The following is a 27892-nucleotide window of genomic DNA, read 5'->3' on the forward strand; positions in this document are numbered from 1 at the left end:
AAAAAAAAGTTACTTGTTAGAGTGGCTCTTGGTCTATTCTCCTTGTAATTGTCATCATTTTATGGAGAAGAAAAATCGTTCCAAATACTGTTGTATACATGAAGAACATTCTTCTATGCACATTTTACACATATATAATTTTTTTTTTTTGTGATTTGATAAACAGCATCTAAAAATCTAGTATATTCAGTTCTCTAGACAAGCTGTTGTGTGTATGTGTGTGTGTTCTTTTCTAAATATTGTGTCCTTTACATTTTTTTTGCATTGCTAACATCATACTTTATTCATTATGTTTTTAACTTGCATGAAAATAATAAGATGATAAATCAATCGAATATTTTTACGAAAAACAAATTAAAAGCAAATATTTGTCTATCATTGTAGATAAAGTTTCACTTTTTCAGTAAATTTTTTGCTTTTTTACTATACCTTATTATTTGTACGTTGCATATTTTGTGAGTTGATTTTTTTCCTTGATCATCAATGAATTTTTCGATATGTGTGTATGTTCGTTTATTTTATTTTTTTGTTGATCTTATTTGAATTGACTATAAATTACGTTAACAACTTAGTAGAGCCACCGCTATTGATAGTAAATTTACAGTATACTCAAATCAATTGCATAATAGTTCATCCTACTTTTTTCATATATTTTTATATAACATCTATATAAAGCACCTTTCCTCATTGATTTCAAGCAGTGGTTGAGTTCAAAAAATGAGCTAAAATAAATAATTTTAGGAAGAAGTATATCTTTTTTTTTAAATAATAACATCGAAAAATTAAAAAAAGGATGCAACCAAAAAGAAACGTTAAGCAATTTCTTTAGAATAAAAATCATTTTAATTGCATCCGAATTTTCCTTTCTTTTTTCATTCCATAGTAATCTTATAATTGTGTGTTTTTTTGTACATTTAAAATAGTATGCAGTTTGATATGTATCTGTTTCCGTTGCATCAACATGATATGTATTCGGTTTTAAAAATAATTGCAGATTTATGTTTCCCTTTATTTATATTCATCATCTCTTGTAAATATTATTGTTATTATTATTCTTCTTTTTTTTTGGTTGTGAAACACATGTTACATTTTATATATATATATATGTATATTTTCATTAAAAATGAAATTTTCATTGAAAATAAAATGGTATCTGATCAATTTCGATGTCAAAAATGAACGCAACAAAGTCAATATGGCGTTATTCTATTTACACCACCCAGTGATCACTCAATTAATCAAGTCTTTGTTCTTCATTTCACTTCGATTTCAGCTGTGATAATCAATTAGAACCGGAGTGAGTATGTGTGATTTATAAGTGTTCTATTTGAGTTGAATAGCGAAATTATACGAAAAATGTACAAAATCAAAGAACTGAATATGTTTCGAAATCTGTTGTAAAACCGAAATGAATGTGCTTTAAATTTCATTTTTTTGTTCTAAAACTGGTTAAACGAAAAGCCGCTTTAGAAATTTGTATTTCCTTCTGTCGTCGGTGGCAATGCGGCAACTCTCTTTTTCACATCTTCAACAATTTTTCGATTACGTTCGGCCTCTGCAGCTGGTAGATCATCATCTATTTCCATAGCCGGATTGATACGGCCATTCATTTCATCTTTTCCAACCATTGTTGCGGCACCGTAAATCTTTGCCATGGGACCAGCCATGACATGTAACTATGAGAAAACGTGATTACTCAATCAGTTTTTCTTTGTCAAAAACGAATTATCTAAATTTCACTTACTTGTTCGCCCACTTCGGATGGATCACCAACACGAATTGCATCGTCTGGAATATTGACGACGCATCTAAAATAATCATATTGTGGTGCAAGTCGACCGGTTTCAAAAATGAATTTTGTGTAATACGAAACACCATAAAGCGTGATTAAACTCAATAGCATGGCCAATGTACGGAATGGAAATAGTTGTTCTTGGGCATCTTCATCATATCCAGGATATTCGATAAATGCTGGTATACCAATTTGACTTTCACCACCGGAGATACGAACCACCAAACCAACAATATAAGCCGCCAAACTTCCGTATGTGTTGCAGTGATTTTTGAAGTGAACAACCATCAACAACTGAAATGCAGAAAAAATGCAATATGATCATGTTGTTTTTCTTTGGCATGCGGAAAATCTCTCTGATTTGATATGAAAATACAAAATAAAAAAGTATAATATACCTGTGGAAATAGGATGCAATAAACTAAATCAGAGCACATAGACCTGTAATCATAAAAATCCGGATTTTGCATTGATTTATTTTTAGATAGCGAAGTTTTTTTTTTAATTGTTTGCTTACCATAGTCCATAAATTGATGGGATGGTTAATGCCATAACGGTAGCTAAAATGCCAACAACACAGATTCCAATTCGCATAACCCAGATGATTTCCATTTCGGATGCATTTTGACGAAAAATGAGTCGATACACGTTACGTGCAAACATTGAAGCCGCTGATAGAACAGACGAATCAGCTGATGACATAACAGCCGCTGAAACAGCGCCCAATCCAAAGAATGATACAAAGTCTGGCGTTAAAAATTGTAGTACCATTGGCAAAACCATACTTTGTTCTTTGGCTGTGAGAGGCCAAGGGCCGGTGTAACCAGTTTCATTCCATGCTACATACAGAATATTAAAATAACAAATAATTTTTTATTGAAAATAGAAAAAGAGACTGTGTAAGACAATTGCAGAAGGTACATACGTGTTGCCTTAGCAATGGCTCCAATCAAAACTGGTGGAATGGCCATTAGAATACAACCGAACGCAGCCACATACGATAGAATCTGTGCTCGTCCGGCCGTTTTACTTGACAGTACACGCTGGAAATACACTTGCCATGGAATTCCACCGAAAATGAGCAACAAACCGTTGTCAATATAATACCATTGTTGACGCGGATCAACTTCGCCAATCCAATCGACTTCCATGTCACTCAAACTTTTTACATGTTTATTTCCCCATGCAAATGGAATGCACATCCACAGACCGGCAAATATACAGAATAATTGAATCACATCTGTGTACGCAACCGAATACAAGCCACCAAACAATGTATAAAATACAGCTATCATCGCCGACAAAATAACCGATGAATTTTGATCCATGTCAATAATAACAGCAAGTGTGGCACCTTTTTCGTTCGTTCATTCGTTTATTTAGATTAAAAAAAAATTAATCAATTAGCATCGAACATTAAAATAAATCGTGGTGATCGAATTATTGTTTACCTAATGCAGCCAAGATGCCAGCCGCCCAAAACACTTCACCGCATAATGCTGGCAAAAATAGCAATCCACCCATACGTTCACCAAACAAATCCTGTAGCGGATCCAACATTGTGATGTAACCCTGTTTTCGCATTGGATTCGCAAAGAATATGCCACCAAAGACCAAACTTAATGCATAGCCAAATGGTGCTTGACACCAAACCAAACCTTTGGTATAAATTGCCTCAGCAGTACCGTTTATATAACCACCACCCACCCATGTGGCTAAACATTTTTGTTGAATGGAGAATAGATAAGACAAGAAAACAAACAATATAAGTCGATTTATTGGTCAATATCTCTATTGTTTGATTATCAATTATTTAATTTTACTACAGTACAAAGTATTATAAAATTTCTCAAGAAGATTCAAATCACATGAATTTTGAAGTGATTTTAAATTGACGAAATTCTTTTTGAATTTACCTGTCATCGTGAAAATGCCAACGAATAAACCGATCGAACGGCCAGCCAGCATAACCTCTTCTTCAGAATCATTTCCTTCTTCTTTTTTTCGACCAGCCCATATTCCAACCGCCAAAATGAGTAAATAAAATAGGACGATACTAACAACGCCAGCTAAGTTAATCATGTTTACGGCAGTTTTGTGAAGCTTTTTCTAGCCTCCTTATATGTTTCAATAAAATATGTTAGGGGTTAAATTGATATGTGCGCTCGAACACAAAGTCCAACGAAGGAAACTTTGTGTATATTTGTGTGTTTGGCAGCTCTATTGTTGCAATCGTCGGAAATCTGAAAATATATCAAAGCGAAGAAAAATGTCAGAGAAACTTTGTATTAAATTGAAGTGGCACCATGAATGGCATAATTATGATGGATTGTACGCAGTAAATCTAATGAGGGAATGAAGCGAATAGTCTAAATGGCATTACTTCAATTACTTTGCTGTTCTACAACATTTCAACTATAAAATGTTGCACGTTCATTGCATTCACTTCATACATTCACATTGTCAGCAATAATATGTAATTTATTCATTTTTTTCAAATTCAGAATTGCATTTTAAATCAGCGTTTCAAAAAAAAAATCTACAAATCCCCAACATTTCACAACTCGAAACAAATTTTTGGTTCATGCACCTGTCCGTCCCACAAAGAGAAATATTAAAAAAAGCAGTGGAAGAGGAAGAAAAATGTGCGTTAGTTTTACAATGAAAGTTTTTTCATCGAAAAGTTTCTCCATTTCACTGTACGTGTCCGACATTAAAACGATGCTGACAGGAGCGTAGCTGTTTTGGAGTTTTCATGTAAATTAAATGAAAACAATGGGCAAGCAGCAAAAAATTAATTATAATGAATGACGGTAAAAACAAAACTGTAATTGTCACTTTAACATTTTTAAATGGAAGTGAACACAGCATAAACCGATATTTGAATAGTTGGTAATCGAAGTCTTTTTATTTTATTTTTTTCTTGCATGGTTCACTCTTAAATTCAATTTAAGAGCAAATTAATCCGAATGTCACTAATTTTTTAATTTAAAATTGTCTATCATTTCAATAAAATCTTCATTCTTTTCTACTACTCAACTTTAACAGCGATTTTTCAATCGTTGGAACGTTAGAGGAAGTACTGATATTGTACCATAGCCACTCCAAAAATGTGACTTGATTCGATTTTGTGAAAATGTTATCGAGTCAAATTCATCGTTTGCCATTCGAATGACATTTTGTCACCTCTTATTTTCAAAATGTGTGACTGACGTTGTTGTTGCTGTTGTTCATATGCAATCTTTGAATTGATTCAGCTCAATTTCATCGATTATTTTTCAATAATGAATTTAATGAACAATCCATTAAATTGGTCAATAAATTGAAGTCTTTGTCATTGAATTATTTGATCAACAAAAAGTAATTGAAATGTTTTTTTTCGGAAAAAGGAATTACTGCACACCAAATTGACAATCAATTTATTATTTCTTTTCTAAAAATAGGATCTTCATGAGCTATGACAATTTTTACGGTAATTTGGGTTTTTAGATTAATGAAAACTAATTCGATCGGAAGATTGTCACGAAAATGATAACTAATGGTTCCCAACAAACTAGCCAGCTTTTTTTTCTTCAAGTTTCTTAGATCGCCTCTCACATTAATAATATCTTACAATAAAAAAATTAAAATGTCTTACATCCGTAAGATGAACTTTTCCGCACTGTGATCCACAACATGCATTTATTACAAATCTTTTACTCAAAGAATTCACGAGAAAACTGAATCTGACATTAGTTTTACGATACAAATAATTTTCGAAGCACTATTCATACAAAAACTAATAAAATGGGAATTTTTGTATCGCAGCCATGCCTATATGATATCGTAATCATGTGAAAATTTGCAGAGGTTATTTTTTTCACAAAAAGTTAACATTCTGAAAGTTTGAAGAAATTTCAATACATATTAAGGGTACTTCCCATACGAAATTTCGTTTTTGAGCGAAAAATCCAAAATTTTGTTCGGGAGGTACCCCCAATATGCGTTGGAATGTCTTCAAACTCTCGGAATGGCATTTTTGTGTGATAAAAATAACCTGTGAAAAGTTTCAGCTCATTACGATATCATACAGGCATGGCTTCCATACATAAATTCAATTTTTTTGAAATTTTTGTATGAAAAGTGTGTCGAAAGTTATTTGTATCGCAAAACTAACGTCATATTCGGTTTTCTCGTACCCAAAAACCCCCCAATACACATTTTTGAGTGTTAAAGTATACATTAAACATCACTTTTGGAAGAAAAATTGAATTTTTCCCATGGATGGCCATGGGCATCACACCAGACATGACACTTCACTCTGTCAACCAAAGTCGCTCAAAATCTAATGGTTTCTATTCCTCGGCACCAGTCTATGTATTTCGGATGGATATCCATCCGAGATATTTTAGAATATCTGGATATTCAACGCAACTGCACAGCGCCAGAGCTGTGTGCGTCGCAAATAGAATCTACGGTATGTCGCGACGTATATGTGTATCAAGTGTCGCACGTACACAGTCACACTGTGTCTGTATTTTACGTGTAGCGACATACCGTAGATTATATGTGCGACGCACACAGCTCTGGCTCTGTGCAGTTGCGTTAAATATCCAGATATTCTAAAATATCTCGGATGGATATCCATCCGAAATACATAGACTGCTCGGCACCCATAATCATCCTGTGAAGTCAGATTTTGAATTACTTTTCTTGTTTGAAAGTTATCGCGTTAACAAATTTTTAGATTCGTGTTCCCTGGCCCCAAAAACACCCAGAAAACATGTTTTTTGAGGGTGTTAATTTTTCGACCGATTCCAATACTTTACCTTACACACTGCGGTGTGTGCGGAAAAGTAAAAATGTCGATTTGAATCTGCCAGCAATATCATTATATTAAATTATGTTTATTTTCGTCTGATACGCCATCGATTTCCACTTAATATGTTTGCGATCGACAACCTTCATTATCCAGCACAGAGAGTAGAAAACACTATCGCTATAGAAATACTATATGAACAGTGACAATAGGTACTTTTTGGACACACTTCGATTATGCGGCGACAACAATTTTTGTGAACAATCTAATTTAAATCATGGATTATTTGTAAAAGTCATACTGCTTTCAAAAATTGTCGAAATGTGTACAAATAGTAACTAATGATAGACTCTCTCTCTCTCTCTCTCTCTCTCTCCATCAACAATTATTTTGGCCGACGTTATGGAAACGAGTAACGTATGAAATAGTTTTCCAACGTCATCACCGTGATATATATCCTCTTCTTTGTCGTCAACGTCTTCTACGTCGATTGTTGTGTTGGTTGTTGTTGTTGTCGAATGACGTTCGTCCGACAAAGTGTTGACTTTGAGCGCGAACATTGTACAAAATGTTCGACAATTTGTGTAGAATCGCAGTCGATCCACCATTAATTTTGGAAAAAAATGAATATGTGACTGCATGCGGTCAAATTAAATGCAATTTGATATGGGGTTGAAATATGTTGTTATTTTTGGCAAATTTTCAGAATTTTTCGAATGAAGAGATGATGATATTAGAATGACCTGTGGAAGGTAGACATTTTATCCACCTCTATTCTTTTCGCTCGTTTTTTGGGTTTGAACATTGATTTTTTTATGGTAATTATAACATTTACATAGTGGTTGTGACCTCTTCATTGAATTCCATTCCACTCCACATTTTCATCGCACAATTTATTGTACATTTCGATCACTGTCTCGATTCAATGCTACGAGAATGAATAATTGACGAATGTGTTTATTTTTAAATAAGTAAATGTTAGAATAGAAGAACATGTTTGGAAACAGAGGAGAAAAGAAAATCAACAAAAAGCAGTGAGTGAAACATATTGGAAAGGATGAAAGAATCAAAACTGAAAATAACGAATTTTCCTTGTCACGCACAAAGGCATACCTTCAACTCTCATCGCCGACTATGTGTACATACACACACACCAACTCAGCAGTAGCAGTAGCGATAACATTTCCAGATATTGGTATCAACTTTTACATGCCACGGCTTTGTAATATTTAGGTATATTTGATGTACATAGGTGGATGTATATATGTGTCAGTGTCATTGTGCAAAATTGACAAAGCTCAACAACAACAACAACAGCAAAAACGAAAATCGTTGTGAATAATATATAAAAGACAAACGCATTAAATTTTCAAAATAAATCGTTTTGGTGGTAACAAAAAAAAACCGCTATTCATGTAGTAATAAAGCGAAATATGAAATAGATCTCAAATTCAGATTGTTGATTTTGCCATCATAAAAGGGCAAAGAAAATTATTTTGTAACATCATCAGAGTATGAGTGAACGAACGAACGATATGATGATATACATGTGTAACTATTGATTACAACATTTTGTACGAAGAGAAGAAGTGAGCCATGAGAGAGAGACCGAACATCGAAATTCTTGACACGAATATCGACGAATGCATTGGTTCATATTCAAGTACGCGTTTGTGGAGCGCGTTGCTTCTAATGTCATAGCGCCATCATTGCCACTGGAATTCGTTCTGTTGGAAAGAAAGCTTCTTGGACAGCCCATCCACATACAGATCACATTGATTTTTTTTATAGACAAAATGGACGTTGTTTATTCAGCTGATATTACGATACTCTTAGGAATGATTTAAAATTCTTATCGCAGCTTGTAAAAGCTTAATTAGGTTCATTAGAGGATCTCAAAATGTCCATAAATTTGCATGCTGAAAAATGTACACCATTTTGTCGGGGTGTCACAATTCGAGAAGAAGACGAAAAAAATTGAACATCTACGACCATCGTGTGAAAAGAAAATAAAGGATCCTCTGGCTTGTAATGGAAGTATGTAAAATTCAGTGATATGTATTGGTTTCGAAAATCTAACAGGCAACATGCGCAAAAGTGCCAACCGTTTTTCTTTCTCTCTCTTCATTTCTCGTAAGATAAAATTTGTGCATACATTTATCCATTTTCCATTCATTATTCAGCACGTAGTTATGCATTTTTTTGTTGGTCTAAATTAGTACTCGTCTAATAGAGTATGCGATTTAAGCGGATAAAACAGTTGTATTTGCGCTCTTCGATGCGATAGCCCATGTTGACTTGTTAACATTCAACTAAAAAGCTAAAAGAAAATATGGATAACACCACATACACGTACTTCACTCCGAAACCGATCGATTTGTATTTCTTTCACAGTAGAGAAACAATAACAACAACACCACCAACACGTATCCAAAAATGACAAGAATGATTGAATTCTCATAATTTCCAGTGATTATCCAGAGATAGATAGACAGCCAAATCTATATGCCAATGGCTTCGAATAATCAGTCTGAGAGACGAAATCATCGATTGATTGAATAATTGATGCGTGTGAAATGAAATTGAATTTTAGGTTTAGTTTTCGTTTCATTTCACACAGGCAAATTTGCGCCTCGATTAACTTCGTTCATTGCGTAATCACATAAAATGGAAACGAAAAACAACAACATAATACGTATATATACTTACCACGAATCGATTTGCAAAAGCTAAACACTACCACAGTTATACTTGGAAATTATGATTGTTTGAATTGAATTCTAGTATACGAGCTCCTTTACTTCTTCGGTCGCTTTTTTTAAGCAACATTCATTTTTAAATGACTTCAAAATTGTTTTATTTTTACTATGGATGATTGGGATTATATAATCCCCGTTTTTTGAATAGTTGAGGAGTGAATGAGAGTTTTATTCGAATTTCACGTACAGAGTTTTTTTTCTGTTGTTGATTTTAGAATCTTGGAAACTGAACACTTTGCGCAAATTAGAACACAATCACTTTTCACGTGTATAAATAAGCATTTCCAAAAAAATGTAATTTCAATTGAGTGTTCCTTTCTGATTTGATGATCGCGAGTCAAATAGTTGAATTCCAGTAGAAGGGAAAAGAGTATTGAAACAAACAAGGATTTCGAATACGGTTTTTTTGTATTCTTTTGTTAGATCTTCGAATCGTACTTAATTTATAGATGATTTGGCTCAACCTTTTTGCCTCGATCGAGCGACTTGTACTGGATTTGATGTTAAAATCGTTGCTACTTAAGCAAAACTTGTGTTTGTTATTGATTTGAATAAATTCGTTGATGTTTGGTGGATTGCAACCAATTGATTAGCGATTTGTAATAGACATCAATGATTGGTGTTACAGATGAAACAGCTATCTCCCCAACGCAAGGATGTTTTTTGTGAGGGACTGTTTCTTGTCCTAAAATGTAACCGACACATGTGCGTTTGCTAAGCGCTTAGCTTGAAAGTGGCTTCTTTCAAGCATTTAAACCGATACTCAAATTAATTATTATCACTGAAAAGAAAATCGGACACACAACAATTCGTTTCGATTGTTGTTTGGCGGCAAATTTCACCACCAAAATAACTCGATTGATTTTAAATTAAGATGGAATTTTCTTCAATTTGAATGCTTTTTCAATGAACATGGAATTTTTTTTATTTATTTGATGTTGTTTATATTTTTTTTTTATTTCTTATGAAGAACAAACTCAAAATCGGCTGAATTTTTAAGTTCAATCAATTTATATAGATTTTTTGAAGCTTTGACAGTTCTATTGTTGTAGCATTTCTCTTTTTTTTTGTAAAGCAATTGTCGTTTATTTTTGGTTTTTTTTTTATAAATACAATTTTCGATACTTTTTGAATAATTCAACTGTATTTGGTTTTTGGTAGGAATACGCGCCTTTGGTCGAGGACCTAGCTGCGTTAGAGGTGAAAATGAGACTAAAAGCGAACGAAAAGCGTTTTTCCATGTTGCACACATACATTTACGGTACGTGCACAATGTGTTGGTCTCGCTTTCCTTGTGGAAGTGTACATGTGTGTGGGCACAAGGGGAAATATTGATCCGAAAAATGATTGTGACGTAAAAGCATTTCTATTGGTCTGATAGAATGGTATGGTAGCCATAATGGTGTATATACAATAAAACTCCCACTTTCGATGAACAGATTTAAAAGAGAAAATGGAAAATGCTAACAGCAAAAGTGAACAAGTCACCGAAAAAAGGGAACGTTGAACATGTGTGTATATCGTCGAACTTACGATTTTTCGATGGAAAACAGAAACCGCACATCCGAAATAAAATGAAACGAAAAGTAAAAATGAAGAAATCATCGGTTTTGATTATACACAAACAATTCAATCGAACAACCGTTGTTTGTCAATGAACACACATACACTCATACCGATGAGAACGTTTCTGAGGTCGTTGCTTACAATGAAACAATATTATTTGCAATTTGATTTGTTTGCTTCTTTTTTTATACAGTGTCCATAGTATACATTTTGTATATGTATGGACTTTGGCTGAATCGTGATGAATCGAACAGACAAAGCTCATACTCATCGTATATAAGGAATTAATGTATTTAGGAAAAGCTACATTTTTTTTCTCAACGAGGCTCAATCCCAAAGTTATTATGCGAGAAAAAATCAGAACACAAAAACACGAACATATAATAATTTCACTTTCTGCTCCTGTATCGATTCGCTGAAATATTCCATTCAAACCGAAAAGCGGTTATCTGATCATAATCTGCGGTCGTTCTGTGTTCGGATTTGCTACAATTTTTTTCCCTAGTTTACACGAACATTCATTTTGTGTATCGTTGAGGCACTCATTTGAACCATTCTGCCCTTATTTGTTATGCGTGAAAGTAGAATCCTTAGCATATTAATTATATATTTTCTTTCTTTTTTTTGTTTTGTTTTTATTTCTTTTCTTAATTTAGTATAACATCAAATCGAGTAAAAACGATTTACAACGAACACAACGGGCTTACTTAGAATTAAGAGATGCTTAATAGCCGTATTTTGAATTAAGGTCTGTAATTCCATCTCCGCTCTGATTTGATGGCGGTACCCATCCTGAATATTTTTGTGGTGATTTATCTTCTTCAGTATCATCGATATCAATTTGGTGACGTACTTTATTGCGATTTCGATTTTTGCTTTTATTTTTCGTGGCCGCACTCACTTCAGTATTACTTTTCTCCGTGGTTTCTTCGGTTGATTGACTGGATGCAATTGTGTCGGTATTAGTTTTGGGTGTTGTTAATTTTTTCTCGCTCACTAATTGAGGTTGCTGCTCTTTCGTTTTGACTCTATCTTTTGTTTCCACATTCTCTTTAGAAGAACTATCACTAGATTCGTTTATTTGTTCATCACAGCGCTCTGTTACTTTTGGTGTTTCCATCATCACGGCACCTTTATTGGATACCGTTTCATTCACACTTTCAGTGTTTGATTTGGACTTTGTAGCTTCTTCATCGTCATCATCAAACTCCTCAATCGATTCATTCGGATCGATTTTCGTGTCATTTGATTCTGTTGATTTAGTAGCTTGTTTTAACTTATCGAAACCAAAAGTTTTCTTTTTGCCGAATAATGGTAACTCAAATTTCTTTTTTATTTGACCATCGGCTTTGGTTTCAACTCTTTTCAACGGCGGCAGCTCAAATGGTCGCGCTATATTTATGAGTTTCTTCACCTTTTGTATGTCAGCTTTTATTCGCTGCAGTTCAAACTGAAGAAAAAAAACCAAAAATTTAAATAAATAAACTTGCTTTTAACAACGCAAATAACTTACTCTGCATTTTCGAACTTCAGCTTTGTCCATTTTCTTTTCACTTGATAATCCGGACATGAAATCATCCAAATCAACATCCATTGCATCATTTTGTTTTGATACTTTTTCCATTTGTTGATATCGTTCGATTCGCTTTTCAGTTTCCGTCAATTGTGATTGTAGTTTTATTTCTTCCTCCAACTAAAATTAGAATTAAAGTTAAAATTTTAATCTTCAAAAAAAAAAAAAAAAAAAAAAAATAGAATCACCAACCAGTTGTTCGTATGATAGTGTGACATTCTCTTCAGTACCAGCTTTGCGACGGCGTTTTTCTTCGGCTTCGACCGTTCGATCATAGAATTCATCGTCATCGTCGTCCGACGATTCGACCTTTCGTTTTCTCGGCTCATGGTTGGCTTGTCTCAACAAACCATTTCGATCAAGAATTCGGCATGCTTCCAAGGCACACTGTACAACACAGTCTTTCTTTTTCCCTTTATGTGTGAATTCAGCCATAATGCTGCGGCCAATTGAATCTGTGATTGGTAGTTCAATCCTAAAATATTGTCAAGGTAAAATGTTAAAATGTCATTCAATTCGCTTGGATATAAAAAAAATATATGTACCAACTTACCGACATGTATATGTGCCATTCGCTACATCCTCAACTTTATAATCTAAATTGAGACCTTCACGTTCGAAAAATCCGCGCAATGTCTTTTTTGGATCTTGTAAAAATAAATCTTCATTATTACTAGCTGCAAATGGATTGATCGATAGGTCAGTTTCCTCTTCAGCATCTTCGCCCATTCCCCAGCTAATGCCTTCCTCTTCTTTTCGCTTTTCTTCTTCTTCCAATTTTTGTTTTTCCTCCAGTATTTTCTTCAGTTTAAGTTCTTTCATTTCGGTTATTGTTAGCTCTGATTCGGCCTCTTCATCGAAACCGGGCCCTTGTAGAATGTAACTTCTTGTGCTTGCACCAAATTTCAGCATATAACCCACACGAATGCGTACATACGTTTTTGGCGGTACTTTCATTTTATTTATAAATGTTCCATGTGTACTGTTCAAATCGTATAAATACCATCCTTTTTCAATTGTTGATTTTTGTGTCGTCGATTCGGAATTTGAATTTCCATCGAAATCGGTGTCGCCGGTGCCATCATCGGGTCGGTATTGCAACACAGCATGATACCTTGAAATTGTTGGATGTGCCATCACAATATTGTTATCGGGTAGTTTGCCGATTGTCCAAAATGGTTTGTTCTGTAAACTTTTTATTTCTTCCACAATTTGACCACCCTTTAACACCTCAAAACTGTATGGTAAATTTGTGTCTGGTGGTTGTGACCACTTTGGCTCCACATACGGGCATTTTGTTTCTTTTACCACATCGGATTCAATTTTGACAACCTCTGGTTCATTTACCACAGACGATGGTGGAATTAAATCCTCTTTTAATTCGTCAGCATCTGGTATCGTTTTCTTAGCGGTCACTTTAAATTTTGGCTCAAAAGTTGGAATCTTAAATTCGTTATCCATTATGAAAATGTTGTGAATTACCAATCAAACGTCTTCAAATGTTTACGCTATTACGTTTTAAGTTGTTTGTGGTTGTGTTGTTTTCCATCAACATTAAGGTTATGTTTCAACTTCGAATTGAACTCATCAATTTTTGTTTTGAAAAGTGAATTTAAAAATTGTAAACAGAAAATGTGATAAACACATGAAAAATATTTGATAAAATAAACATTAATTTATGAAATTCTTTTTATCCAATTTTCATTTGAAATAAAATTAAAAATACAATTTTAGTACTGATCATCGATGGGAACGAGACATTAAGTTGAATCGTTTTGAAACAGTTGGAAATGTCAAAAGTGTTGACATTACCCGCAGTAACTAACTATCGCGTCATCTTTTAGTTTTACCAGAGGTGAATTGTGTAGCGTCTATTTCGTGTGCCTATTATCATTCACTCATTCATTCGTCGTCTGTGCGTGTGTAAGAAACACTTCAAAAAAAAAAAATACATATATATATTAAAAGAAAAGAATATATATAAATAAACTGTACCAAAAGTTTTTTTTGTGGAAAAATAAATCAATTAACTAACAAAAGAATTTTGTTAAACAACACTTCATAGACAAGAATTAGTTAAAACTTTAGTTTTTGTGGTTAAATACATATTTAGTTAAAAGCAAACGCAAACGCAAAAATTAAAAATGGCAAACAATCAAGACTTGCAAGAAGATTTTTCACAAGATGTGAAAGACGATCAACACTTTAATGGTGATGAAGCCGGTGAAAATGGAACAGATAATGGCACAGAAAATGGAAATGAAAATGGGAACGATGGGGCCCAGCTAAATGAAAATGAACAAGGGCAACAAGGCGGCGAAGCTGCATCAGGACGCGATGACGACAGGTTAGTTGACTTTTTTCCATTCATTTTTTACACCGATGGGAACAAGAATTGCAATTTCCGCAAAATAGCAACGAAAAAAAAAATCAAAATTTTTTTTTCTTTAGATTAGAATTAACGTAGTTTGCAAGAAATTAAAAATTTTGTGTGAGAAATTTAAAAGAAAAGAGAGATTTTATTAGTTTTAATTGTCATTGAGAAATACAGATAAAGATATATAATATAGAGAGAGAAAAAAACCCACAGCGTAATGGCGTCGTCTGTACGATTCATTCAGTTAAATCTGGTGTTTTTCTATTCGATCCAAAAGAAATCGAATATCATCCACAGCTAGGAATAAATTTTCTGCATAGTTTTTCAGTAAAATACCTAGTTCATTGATTTCTTTTATCGATTTTGTTAACCGATTTCGGAAAAATTGAATTTTTTTTAATAATTTTTTTACGTGCATAAAAAACAAAAAATTCAATGTACATTTGCTGTTCCATGACGGTCGAAAATTGAAATCGTAGATTTTTGTTCGGTAATAACTTTATCCATCTCTTTTACGCGCATGCAGCTATCATGTATGTGTGTGCTATATATATGTATATATGCACATAGAGTATAGCGGCAATCAAGTGCTTTAGAACTGAAACGAAAATGTTACTGAGCCAAAATGGCGTCGAGTTTGTGGATTCGTTACAACACATAGTATATATAATATAATATTGTACCGACACAACTCAAAACAACAAACATTTATACGATTTTACTGTTTTTTTTTCCTTAAAACTGTTTCTGTTTATTTCAAATCCGCTGTAAATTTTTTGTATGGAAGCGGCATTTATACCAAATCGCAATTTCGCCGACGAAACAAAAAATGCTTGAAATGTTTGGCTTGTTGTTTTTGACAGTTTCATTTACATTCAATATATATAATCTACATATACATTGATTTTTTTTAACAAAATACGTTCAATTACACGTTCATTTTCGTACATTGAAACGAGGAGAGAAAATAGCATCGCAATAGAATGAAATATGGACAAATTTTGTGTGGAAATTTCCATTGGTGTGAGAGGTAATGCGATGTGCAAATGGAAATAGAAAATGCGAAATATATTTGTGGACTTTTCTCTGAACTTCGGCCTCTCGCATTATTTGGATTTTATTTGGTGTGTTCTTTTGTTTTTCGTTCTATTTGCTTTTTCCTACCATAAATTTGCATTTGCTTCAAATTCTCTTTTTTTTCATTGCTAATTAGTCTATTTCTCTTTGTAGATTCAAAATTGTTTTGTCAAAAGTCGTTTTTAATTTATTCGTGAGTTAAAATAAGAGAAAATATTTCTGGTATCGTCCATGTTTACCGGCACATATGGCAATAAATCTGTCGGTTCCTTCTATCTCTTTCTGCCTTTTGTCTCCGTAGATTAGTTCACCAATACATGCTTGTGATGATTTCCTCTTTTATTTTATTTCAATGTGGTGTCGATGTCTCTCTTTCTCTCTCTCTCTTTCTCTACCTGAAAAAAAAGTGTAAGCATACGGTGATGTCATCTATGCACACTACTACAACGGTCAACAATCTATTATTCAAATGTGTATGTGTATATGTACGAGTATATATATATATATATGCTAACTGCAAATTCAGCATACAAAGGTAGCCATGTTGTGTATTTTTCAATCGCGCGTGCAAATTTCTGCTACCGGCTCACTTCTTATTCTCATTTCATTCTCTATCTTGTTTCAAATTTACGTCGCACTAATGTGCTCCTTTTATTTAATCATGAGATCCATTTTGATTTAGATTTTGCAACCGATAACCTTTCGGTGACTAGTTTTATGCGAATTAGTCATACGATGTGATACGCACGCAACTTTCCCAATTTCATCGTGCATTCGAAGATGGAATTTTCACCTCTATGTTTTGCTTAAATCCAAAATCCTTATTTACAACCTTAAGACAAAGCAAATACCATTCCTTGTGTCCTTCGATTTTTTCGTCCGATGCTATCCCGTTTTTTTGCGTTCCTTCGTTTGTATATTGATTTTGAATTTGAATCTCACGTTGAATCGATTTTTAAAATTTACTCTCTATCGATCTCTGTGTTTATTCTTATTTTTTTTGTGCTTGTTTGTGCCCCATTTGATGTAATTATTGTGCTGCATTGTCGACGTACACAATTTTTTTTTCGCGAACATTTTAGTTTTTAAGATGATTTGTTGATTCACACACAAAAAAAAAATATTAAAAATTTTTATAAAACAAATCAATTCGTTTGGCGCCAAACATTTTAAGCATTTGAATTTCAGGTGATTCGAACCAACAACTGTTTGCACTAATTAATTTTAATCTTACATAAATTTAGCTATTTTTAAGGCAAACTTCTGTGAATTTAAATTTAGTCATTTGAACATAGTTTTGTATCGCTTTGAACGACAAAAAAACACATCACATTTTCAGTCCGAAATGATTTTTGATATGTTTGTGACCATTTGGTTCTACATACGGCACATGTTAAGTATATTAAACTGGACTTTCTTATTTATTTCGTTTTTTTTTTCTTTGTAAAATTTATCGATACAACTCAATTGTTCGGTACACCTTGAAACAAAGAGATCGGAAAATCACATTTGACGCTATCTACAAAATGTTGTTCATTGTTTTTTATACACATGAATTTCGTAGAATTGCATAAAATTTGAAGAAAAAAAAAATCGTTCGTTTTAGTGTTACTATTTGTATATTGAATTTGATGCGATATCAAATGAAGTGTGATTCCAGAGAGCCGATATAAAGATTTGAAAAATTCTAACGTAAAACAGAAGACTTTATTTGCAGTTATAAACAACATCGTAATATCCTTCGATATCTTCTTTTTTGTTTTTGTATTTCTTTTAAAAAATGAATATTAATTTTTTCTTGATTTTAGATCGTTGATGATATTTGTCACTCAAATTATTGATATTCACGTGTTGAAACAGTTTTTTTTTTGCTCGTCAATCAAATAAGTTAAATAATTCGAAGTAAAAGAAAATCATCCATTTTGATACGTAATCCACAAATATCCAAGTGCAACATAACTCCGATTCCGAGTAATAAACTATTAAACGAAAAATAAAAACAAAATCAGTACACACAAAACTCGATAGACAGAAATAAAAAGAAAAAGACCATATACACAAAAGTACGTAAATTTTTTCAACGCTGGATGAAATGATAAACACGAACTTAATCAAACAAATTAAAATCTAAATGATCGAGAATAAAAAAAAAACAATATACCGAAACGAATCGACACATTTAACAGTTGAACATGGGTTTGTTATTTTCGTTGATATGATTTTTGTAATGAACCAGGGCATTTTACAAAAAAAAAAAAGAAAATTAAGAACGAAAAAAAATCAAATTACATTAATCTAGAAAACGTTACATTAGGTTCCTGTTGAGATTAGAGTGAACTAATCTTGTTCCTCTCCGGCAGGTTGTTGTGATTGAATTCTTCTGGATACAGGCAGATACGCAAACCATACTGAAGGCATCACACCAGGCATGAAATGAAGCGCATTTATCACCAAAATCAGCGTTAAGTATCGTGTCCGACGAAATCTCACTCACACACAAAACACACAAATACGCGCGCAACCCAATACAAAACCAAACCGAAAAACCGCCAAAAAACCCCCTTCACAGACACACACAAACACAAAAACACAGTCGTTCACCTGAACAGTGAACACTGTTGCCAATTTATCGAAACCGAAACCGAAAGCGAAACACGTGTGTGTGTTTGTGTGTGTGTGCGCCGTTCTGCGATACCGAAGCACGCGCGTTCAGACACAATTATCTGGCCCCAAGGTGCCGTCGCAATAAACAATGGCAAAAATCGTTGAACATTGAGCGAGACGCAAGCAACAGATGGTATATTTTGATAAAAATATAAAAAAAAATCAATCTAAAAAAACAAATCAAAAAAATACACAAATATTCAAAATATAATCGAATTGATGTACGGTGGATCGTTATGGTATTGCTTCTTCCAAAATCGTGTTGAGCTGAACGTTTAAAGAAAAAAATTGCGAGACGATGTAGCTATGTAATTTTTTTGGATATTGTTTAAAGCGTGATATATCAATAATAATTTCAACGGTTCAAACTTTGCAATTGATTTGTTCGATACAAAAGCCAAATCTTGAGTATTTTTTGCATATATTAAATTTAACGATGAAATTTAAAAAAAAAATATTTTAAATTGTAATAATAAATGTAAATTGTTTGAAATAACAAAAAAAAATGGAGAATTAAACTGTTTTTGCTATCGGAATTTGGTGATCTGATTTATCGTTAATTTGAGAGGTCACTTTTGATTGTTCCTTAACTTATTCGCTGTATACTTGTTTGCAAGATCGATTTTTTTTCCAATTTGTATTTAAAAACGTAACGTTTTGTACACGGATTTGGTAATTCTTGTTTACAAGTTTTTAAAGTAGAGACACAATTTTTTTCAGAGTCCATATACATTTGAGCATTTAAAATACACTGAACGAAATGTGAAGGCTACCGATCGATTCGCCAGTTACGAAGCAAACGAAAAAAATATTTGATTGTTCCTTTTTCCCCCTTTTTCGATAATTGATCATTTTTCTTGAAGCATATTGAATTTTTAAATTTTTTGTAAACTTGTTCGATAAAATTTTTCTTACATCTTTGCATTTGAAGTCATCAAAATTTTAAACATTGAATAGTAATTTATATTTTTTTTTTCGTTTTGAAATGTATTCTGATAAATTTCGAAACAATACATTTTTCTCGTTTTTTGCCAAAATAATAATAATAATAATTGTATTAGTCTATTGGTTTAAGTTTTCAACGAAAAAAAAAAAACGAAAGAACAATCTTATGTATGCATTTATAATGACCGTATTTTTCTAATTTGCAGAAAACTTTTCGTTGGTGGTTTGAGCTGGGAGACAACAGAAAGTAAGCATTTAACATTTTTTTCAACTTTTCTCTTTCTATGCATGGACAATACTAACGATTTTTTTTTGTGTTTTTTTTTTTTTTTTACAGAGGAATTGCGCGAACATTTTGGCCAATACGGTGAAATCGAAAGTATCAACGTTAAGACAGATCCACAAACAGGTCGTTCACGCGGCTTTGCATTCATTGTGTACACATCGCCTGAGGCGATTGAAAAAGTGACGGCCGTTGCCGAGCATGTGATTAACAACAAAAAGGTTGATCCCAAAAAAGCAAAGGCTCGTCATGGCAAAATTTTTGTTGGTGGTCTAACATCCGAAATTAGTGACGAAGAAATCAAAACATTCTTCGGACAATTTGGCAATGTAAGTTTTAAAGACATTTGAAGAAGAAAAAAAACCATCAAAACTCTCGCTTGAAATAGATAGTAGAATAATTTAAATTTAAAAAAACGCCCAAATATCTTTGCTGCTTAGATTGTTGAAGTCGAAATGCCATTCGACAAACAAAAGAATCAACGCAAAGCATTCTGCTTCATTACTTTTGATTCCGAACAAGTCGTAAACGAATTGTTGAAGACACCGAAACAGACGATCTCTGGCAAAGAAGTCGATGTGAAAAAAGCTACACCCAAACCAGACAACGTGCCGGGACAATTCGGTGTTGGTGGCTCACGTGGCGGTCCACGTGGCCGACAAGTTCGCGGTAAGTTCAAAGTGCTTGGAATTTTTCTGATGTCATTTAAAAAATGACCCAACATAATATGACATAAAATATTTGATATATTTGTATTTTTAGGTGGATTCGGTGGTCCAAAAGGATGGAATCAAAGTTACGGATATGGTGGTCAAGGTAGCTCATACTATGGACCAAACTATGATGGTTCGTTATCTAAATTGTTTTGTTGAAAAGAAAAAAAAAACACACACACACACACACACACACACAAAAAACAGTATCAAAGGCTCATTTATTAATATATTGTTACTTTGATTGGTTATTCAATATAGGTTATGCTGGCTACGCCGATTATTACAGCGGTGGCTACGGAGCCGGCAGCTATGGCGCGGGTTACCAAGATTACTACTCGGGGAACTATGGTAAGCCTTATTATAAGAGCAATAACTATCATCAGAACAACCACTAAACTATACGTTTGAGTAACCGTAAAAGCAATGCGAGAATTAAAAGAAAAAAACAAAAATATTTATAAAAAAAATCTAAAAAAAGTATAAAATAAAAATAAAATAAATAAATGTTAGTAAAGTTGTGAGGCGACGGAGAGACGAATAAATTGTGCTTGGTTGACGAGTGAATATATTTTATGTTGTCTTGAGAATCACAAATAACATACATAAAAAGGCTTTTCCATTTTCTTTAAAAAAATAAAAATAAAATAATAAACCGTACATGTTCGATTAATTGTGCTGCCGTTCCAACTCAAACAAAAACTTAGTCCTCCTTGTATTGCAGTAACCGAAACAGAATTTTCATTTAAAACAAAAAGAATACACACACACAAAAAAACTCGGACAACTCATAGAATATATTCGCATTGAAATATACCTCATTTTAAAGACTGTTACCAAATATTATAACACTAATCAAAAACAAAAGGAAACGTAGATGGAAATAAGTGAATGTATGAAAAATGAAAATGAAGGGATTTTGAAAGGATATTTTTTAAAGTTTACGTACTAATTACTATATAGTATGAAATGATAAATGAGCTCGCTGATTTTTATTTTGCAATACATTAGATAGTAAATGCATTTAATATAAAAGAGCAACTATATATCTAGTGAAAGAGAACGACGACGGCGACGACGAAGAAAAAAAGAAATGATGAAAAAAAGCTCCATGAACAAAATGCGAATCATCATCAATGTCGCAAACGAAATGTCAATCACAATTTTTTTTTTTTCGATCAAAGTGTTTTGACTAAAAACGCTTTTTAGTTACTTTGTTATTCAAGCATTTATCATTCCGATTGATTACCGAATTTAAATTACTTTCAATTCATTGGGCTCCGATTCGATGAATTTTTTTCTTTCTTTCCTTATTTTTCCAATCCAATTACAAACGATTCATTCAAATTAAACGAATATCCCCAAAAAATTGGAAACGTTTTTCGAATACCATGAAAACAAATGCTCACTTAAAAAATCTTCAATCGGAATATAGAACACGATTATAAGCAAATGGCATAGAGAGAATTGAGAATATAAAAGAGACAAGATCTATATAAATAAGAGCAGAATCAAATGAGTCGAGAGTATATCAAAAGAATATTGAGTCGAAAATGAATGTTAACTCATCATTTTTATCGTGTGTAATATCGCTATGCCATATAGAGTTATCGTACAATTTTTTTTAGTCAATAAGTGTAACACGGTATGATATAGCGGTGCCTTTTGAAAATGGCTTAACTAATCAGTGGCCCAATCCCACCCCTTGACTAATTATATACCATAAGAATGTATTTTTGTATGTATATTCATTAAGCCAGCGATTGTGCGTGTGTGTGTGTGTGCTGTCTGTTTTGAAAATCGTTCACAAGATGCACATACACACACACACAAAATGCGCATAATCTGGTATACAAAATGCACTTATTTTCCTTATTCGGTTAACATATTATCCAAAAACGAGCTCATTCGATCGATGCGCGCGGCAATACATGAATTCTTCCTTTTAGTAATATATCTTGCATCCAAATCAATTGAAACTAATTGAAGAAGCGCTTTTCAGCAACAATTTACACACAGCCATTACACTAAGTTGCCCATATAAAATGCGAATAGAAAAGAAGAGCCATAACCGAATCAATACTACGTACGTTTGAGTTATATAGAAATAAAAAAAAAAAAAACAAAAAACATCCTATCTGCATTATAGCGGATTTCATTTTTGGTATTTCGGTCTTTAAAAAAACAGCAATGCATGCAGAAATGAAATTTCAAATAAAAAAACATGAAAACAAAATTATGAAATGAATGGTATGCGCAAATGCTCGCACAAATACAAAATTTTCAGTCCATATATAAATTAAATGTTAAATAATATGATGAGGATACTTTAGAAGGAGGTTAAGAAAATACCTAGCACAAATCAGAATAAATAGGCTCTTAAACATAAAATAGTATAGGAAAAATTGATCACAAATGAGATCAGTAATGAGATGCAGCAATCAATAATCGGATGCAATAGAACCAACACCAACTCAACAAAACAATATACATCAAAATCAAAATGTTAAAATAACTTTTTTCTTTCTTTGTAAACAAAACAAAAAAAAAACCACAACAAATAATTAACTACTCGTAGCAGCAACAACAACCACAATATAAACAAAACACAAATTACGTTTATCATTTAAGACAACAAAAAAAAAAACAGAAGAAAATATTTATTTATATACATGAATAAGTAATTTTTTCCAATAAGGAGTCAAGTTTTCTTTTGAAACACACATACACACACATTTATATACATATAAACAAACACAGCAGTAATAGCGAAAGAAAAGAAGACGTTTTTTTCTTTTGACATTTCACACAACTACAAATAATTGTAGTGAAAATAAAACAAAAGAGAGAGAGAGAGCGAGAGATTCTGCATGTTTCCAATGTTTATTTCTTCAATTGTCATTATTTTGGGTTTTTTTTTTTCGTTTTATTTGTTGAAAAAAAATGTAATAATTTTTTTTTGTCATTTTTGCAAAAAATTTGGTTTGTGATACCGAATTATTTCCTTTAAATGCAACGACACATCACGTGTAAGCCATTATTAATCACAATCGACACCAAAATCTTCTTTTTACGAGTTGTTTTTTTCTTCTATGAACGATTTTTGTTTGATATCAATAACAGCAAAGGATTAATTGTTTGAACATCAAAACATCCCTTTGTTTTTTTTTCATTAGTTTGGCGATGCGCGATTGCATTGCGTTTTAACTTTTAATTTACATAATTTTCATTTTTGTTGTTTTTTTTAAATTGTTGTTCACGATGATAACTGCTTGAATGCAACGAATTAAATAGTTCAACTTTAAATTAAATTAAATTTACATACAAAATCTAATTGAAATTTACCAAAAAAAGAAAAAATACGGGAGAAAAACTATTTTGTAATAAAGAATGAAATTAAGAACAAGCGCCTACCTAAACTTACCATTTTAAATATCGTCTTTTTTTGATGATCGATTTTGCACGATCGTTTATAACGTAACAAACACACATACACACATACACTCACTCATTCGGTAAATCGGTCGATGCATTTAATTGAAAAAATAAGGTAAAATAATAGATATATGGAAATACATTGTGAAACATGGCAAATGAAAAGAAAACTGATTACAAACAACAAAAGAAGCAAAAGAACGAAATGAACATATTTTGTAAACAAAAAAAAAAGAATTCTAAATAAAAAGCAATGTGTTTCTCATATATTTATTTTTATTTTTCCTTATTTTTTTTCCTCCTTTCTAGCCTAGGTGAGCGCGCGTTGGTTCTTTTTATTTGTTCGTTTGTTATTTTCCTCGTGTGTGTGACCACTGATCGCGAGTATGGATTTTATTTGCATCTTCTCACTATTGTCTATTTTCTACGATATAAAGAATATCCCTGAATTCATCCATCAATGCAGTTTGTTTAGTACTGTATTGGTCAGTCATTTTTCAGGAAAAGTAATTTCAAGTTTTTTTATCAAAGCACATCAATGAATTAAATATTGATTTGCTCAAGCAAAAACTTACAGTCGAAATGAAAGAATTTCTTTTTTGTTCGTGGAAAATACTCAGTAGCGCGATGGTTGCATTTTTAACAAGATTTAAATCTGTAACCATGTGGATGTTTGCAATAGAATCACGGTTAATGTTCATTATTTTCGACGTAAAAACCCACCTTATTGGTATTCAGTATGTATTTAAAAATCTTCCATTGTGGTATCGAGAGAGTATTCTGTGAAAAGTCTATGGATTTTATCACGCAGGTTATATTCTTTGTTGAGTATTTTCTATGCAAAAAAAATTGTTGGCCCTGAATTCATCCATCAGCATGCGTCTATCGGATACGATGTTGATCAGTCATTTTTCAGGAAAAGAAAATTGGGTTTTTCATCAAAGCAAATCGACGAACTACATATTGATTTGCCCAAGCCAAAACTTACAATTTAAAAAAAAACGAACAATTTTTTTCTTAGAAAATATTTAGGTAAAGAAACCTAATCAGGGGCATCTTTAGACCGAACATTTCGCATTGAAATCTGTTTGATTGTCTTCTACATATTAGTATTTTCATTTGAATTCATCCATCAGCATTTGTGTTGTTCAAAAAAATTGTATATTGCATAAGGTCGTGTTATAGAGTTTTCATCATTTAAACATTGAAATTGTCCCCACACATAAAAATACTGCATTGTAAAATTGACCAATAATGAATTGCTAGCACGCGGGTTCGCTGTTGAGTATTTTCTACAAAAATCAAATCCTGAATTCATCCATCAGCATGCGTCTATCGAATACGATGTTGATCAGTCATTTTTCAGGAAAAGAAAATTTCTGTTTTTTTATCAAAGCAAATTGATGAACCACCATATTAATTTGCTTCTAAAGCCAAAACATACAAAATTTCTTCACTTTTTTTCTTATTCATTCCCGTGGAAAATGCTCAGGGCAAACAAATCGAATGAAATTTACTAAGAAAATCGGTAGAGAAAAAAACCAATATCATTTAGTAGAATAATTTAAGACTGAAAAAAATCTTATGACGCTACAAAAAAAAAACCGATAGAAAGAAAGAAAAAAGCAATCGACTATAAACAAATCAAATATTCTGTATTCAAGACTATGGATATGGAGGTGCTGACTACACAAACTATGGCGGCAGCCGACAAGGACGTGGAATGGGTAAAGGTACACATTGCAGTTTCCATTCATTCTTCATTTGAATTGAGTGGACGATTGACTGATTTCGTCTTCGCTAATTGAGATACATGTATAATCAAATTGTGGGCACTGTCACACCCACGTCTATTATTCAATATCAGTCAATTTCTACTCGTGTTGTCTCTTGTTACTTTTCACATAAAAGCACTAATTTATTTATATCAACATATATTGTATGCGCTTTTTGTAAAATCATTTCCTATCCCGTCATAGAGTTCAAACAAACAAAACTAGCTTCAGCACATATATTTGAAAATCAAACCAAAAAAAAATTACTCTCAAAATTCTCTTTCGATGCATATATAAAACGTAATCAACTTTATGAACAAAAACAATACAAATGCTATCCATATTGGCAATTTCAATTCTAAAATAAATCAAAACAAAATCATAAACATATATATCATTTTATTCTGGCCACTGAATTTAGAATGGCACAATAGTTTTCTTTTGATTGAAATAACAAATGTATTGCAATTAGATACGCATCAAATAGTTTAATAATTTACTATTATAGAATATTGCCAGTGCATGATTGAATTTAGTAAACATGACCGATAAATGACATCCGAAACATTATGATTAGAACAAAATTCCATGTTTGGCTTTATACTGTTAACCGAATTAAAACAAAAACAATTTCATACGAAAATGTGAAACTAAACGAAAAGATAGACTAGGTAAACAAAAAATATTCCTTGTTCGGGATAAACTGTAGAAAAGATGCTCGACTCTTTCCATATTCTTAGTATAACTTTGATTGTTAACTATTCACTCACAATATTTCTCTTTCGATTGAATTGTTGCGATTCTGATGGTTTATTTTATTTTATTTTTTTCTTTGTTTCTTATCAAATAGGTGGAAACTACCAGGGAGGCAAACAACAGAGAGGCGGCGGTGGCCGACAGCCACGACATCAACCATACTAAACAAAATTTTAAATTAGCATAACAGAAGTACACACACACACACACACACACACAAGCATTAAATGAAAATATTACAAAAAGAAACATTAATAATAACGATAATAAACAAACAAAAACAAAATGAAAATAAATACATTGCATACAAAAAGTTTGTTCATAGGGATACAAATGAATCAAAGGTAAAAAAGAAAAGGAGTGAAACAGAAAGAGATAACATTAATTGAATCTTAACTAAATGTTTAGTGCGAACAAAACGCGAAACTAAATTCAATTTTCAATATGACAAAATACGAAATAAAAATAACAATAGAAGTTTAAACAAAAGAGAGAAAAAACTACATTTTTTTCACCTAGATTTTTTTTCTACTCATTACATCTTTTTTTCTCGCTCTGATATAGATTCTAGATTTTAAGTTATACATTCAACAAAAAAAAAATTTCCATTAGAAAAAACTCTTCTCTTTTTTCGTTTTGTTAATGAAGAATAAACATATTATTTTATATCTCTAAGTTTTGTATTACAAACTACAACAACAAACAAAAAAAACAACAAGAAAATAAGAAATCATTCAGCTGATAACAAATAAAAATAAGATGTTTTATTTATATATATAAATTGAAATTGAATAACAATGATATTGCTCATAGTGTTCCTTTTTTTTAGAAAATTATCGGCCATCGTTTTAAATGGAAATAATCACATCCACAAATCAATTCGATCCCATTCTGGTTTTATTTCTCTTCTGTCTGTTTCATTCTATTTCTTTGGTCTTTTTTTCAAAACGTTACATTGACTTCCAATTTTATGAGGGGGAGAGAGAGAAAAAGAAAACTTTAAATCGTGTGCGATTTACACTTTTTTTAAGAATATTTAAAATCTGAACATATAAAAAATCTGTTATTATTGTCGTCCTCCACACATCATTCCATTTCACTGTATTTATTTCACACAATAAAAATTGAAATTACAATTAAATGGTAGCAAATTTTCAATTCAAACACACATTTACGTCAAAACAATGCTAAACGATTTTTATTTGTAACTCTTTGCAGTCGGAGCATAGCTCAGATCTGATGGTCGCGTCCCAAGGAGGGTAATTTCGAAAATCTAGACTAAAACTATGGATTCATATAGGAGACACAAAACAATGCAAGGAATGCTTTTCCTTGCTCAAAAACTTTTTACATTTCATACATAATAGTCCCCATCCAGA

The 27892-nt window shown here is 32.3% G+C and overlaps 3 protein-coding genes across 7 annotated transcripts; 1 reads left to right on the forward strand and 2 right to left on the reverse strand.

Annotated features, from left to right (window-relative positions):
• Window positions 1–6: 6 nt before the first annotated feature.
• Window positions 7–10853, reverse strand: LOC116337516 (high-affinity choline transporter 1). Its single transcript, XM_031762147.1, has 8 exons — window positions 9300–10853; window positions 3709–4035; window positions 3244–3507; window positions 2718–3146; window positions 2310–2631; window positions 2191–2233; window positions 1745–2086; window positions 7–1676 (listed from the first exon to the last, which is right to left on the reverse strand). Exons 2-8 carry the CDS (start codon window positions 3872–3874, stop codon window positions 1467–1469), a joined length of 1776 nt encoding a protein of 591 aa, XP_031618007.1. The 5' UTR covers window positions 3875–4035; window positions 9300–10853; the 3' UTR covers window positions 7–1466.
• A 692-nt stretch (window positions 10854–11545) lies between these two features.
• Window positions 11546–14057, reverse strand: LOC116351745 (kanadaptin). Its single transcript, XM_031783915.1, has 4 exons — window positions 13042–14057; window positions 12681–12963; window positions 12429–12608; window positions 11546–12365 (listed from the first exon to the last, which is right to left on the reverse strand). Exons 1-4 carry the CDS (start codon window positions 13947–13949, stop codon window positions 11640–11642), a joined length of 2097 nt encoding a protein of 698 aa, XP_031639775.1. The 5' UTR covers window positions 13950–14057; the 3' UTR covers window positions 11546–11639.
• Window positions 14058–14403: 346 nt separating this feature from the next.
• On the forward strand, window positions 14404–26764 carry LOC116337355 (RNA-binding protein squid). 5 transcript variants are annotated; one of them, XM_031761836.1, is made up of 8 exons: window positions 14404–14835; window positions 19758–19798; window positions 19889–20163; window positions 20275–20503; window positions 20597–20650; window positions 20809–20898; window positions 25647–25715; window positions 26608–26764. In XM_031761836.1, exons 1-8 carry the CDS (start codon window positions 14633–14635, stop codon window positions 26676–26678), a joined length of 1032 nt encoding a protein of 343 aa, XP_031617696.1. In that variant the 5' UTR covers window positions 14404–14632; the 3' UTR covers window positions 26679–26764. The 5 variants fall into 5 exon arrangements, with proteins under 5 accessions (XP_031617696.1, XP_031617675.1, XP_031617686.1 ...); XM_031761815.1 differs by having other exon boundaries at window positions 14406–14835; window positions 20597–20680; XM_031761826.1 differs by having other exon boundaries at window positions 14406–14835; window positions 20597–20680; window positions 25647–25709.
• The last annotated feature ends 1128 nt before the right edge of the window (window positions 26765–27892 follow it).

The sequence above is a fragment of the Contarinia nasturtii genome, unplaced genomic scaffold (genome assembly GCF_009176525.2).
Source record: "Contarinia nasturtii isolate CC-2019 unplaced genomic scaffold, AAFC_CNas_1.1 Cnas_scaffold_78, whole genome shotgun sequence".
Lineage (NCBI taxonomy): Eukaryota > Metazoa > Arthropoda > Insecta > Diptera > Cecidomyiidae > Contarinia > Contarinia nasturtii.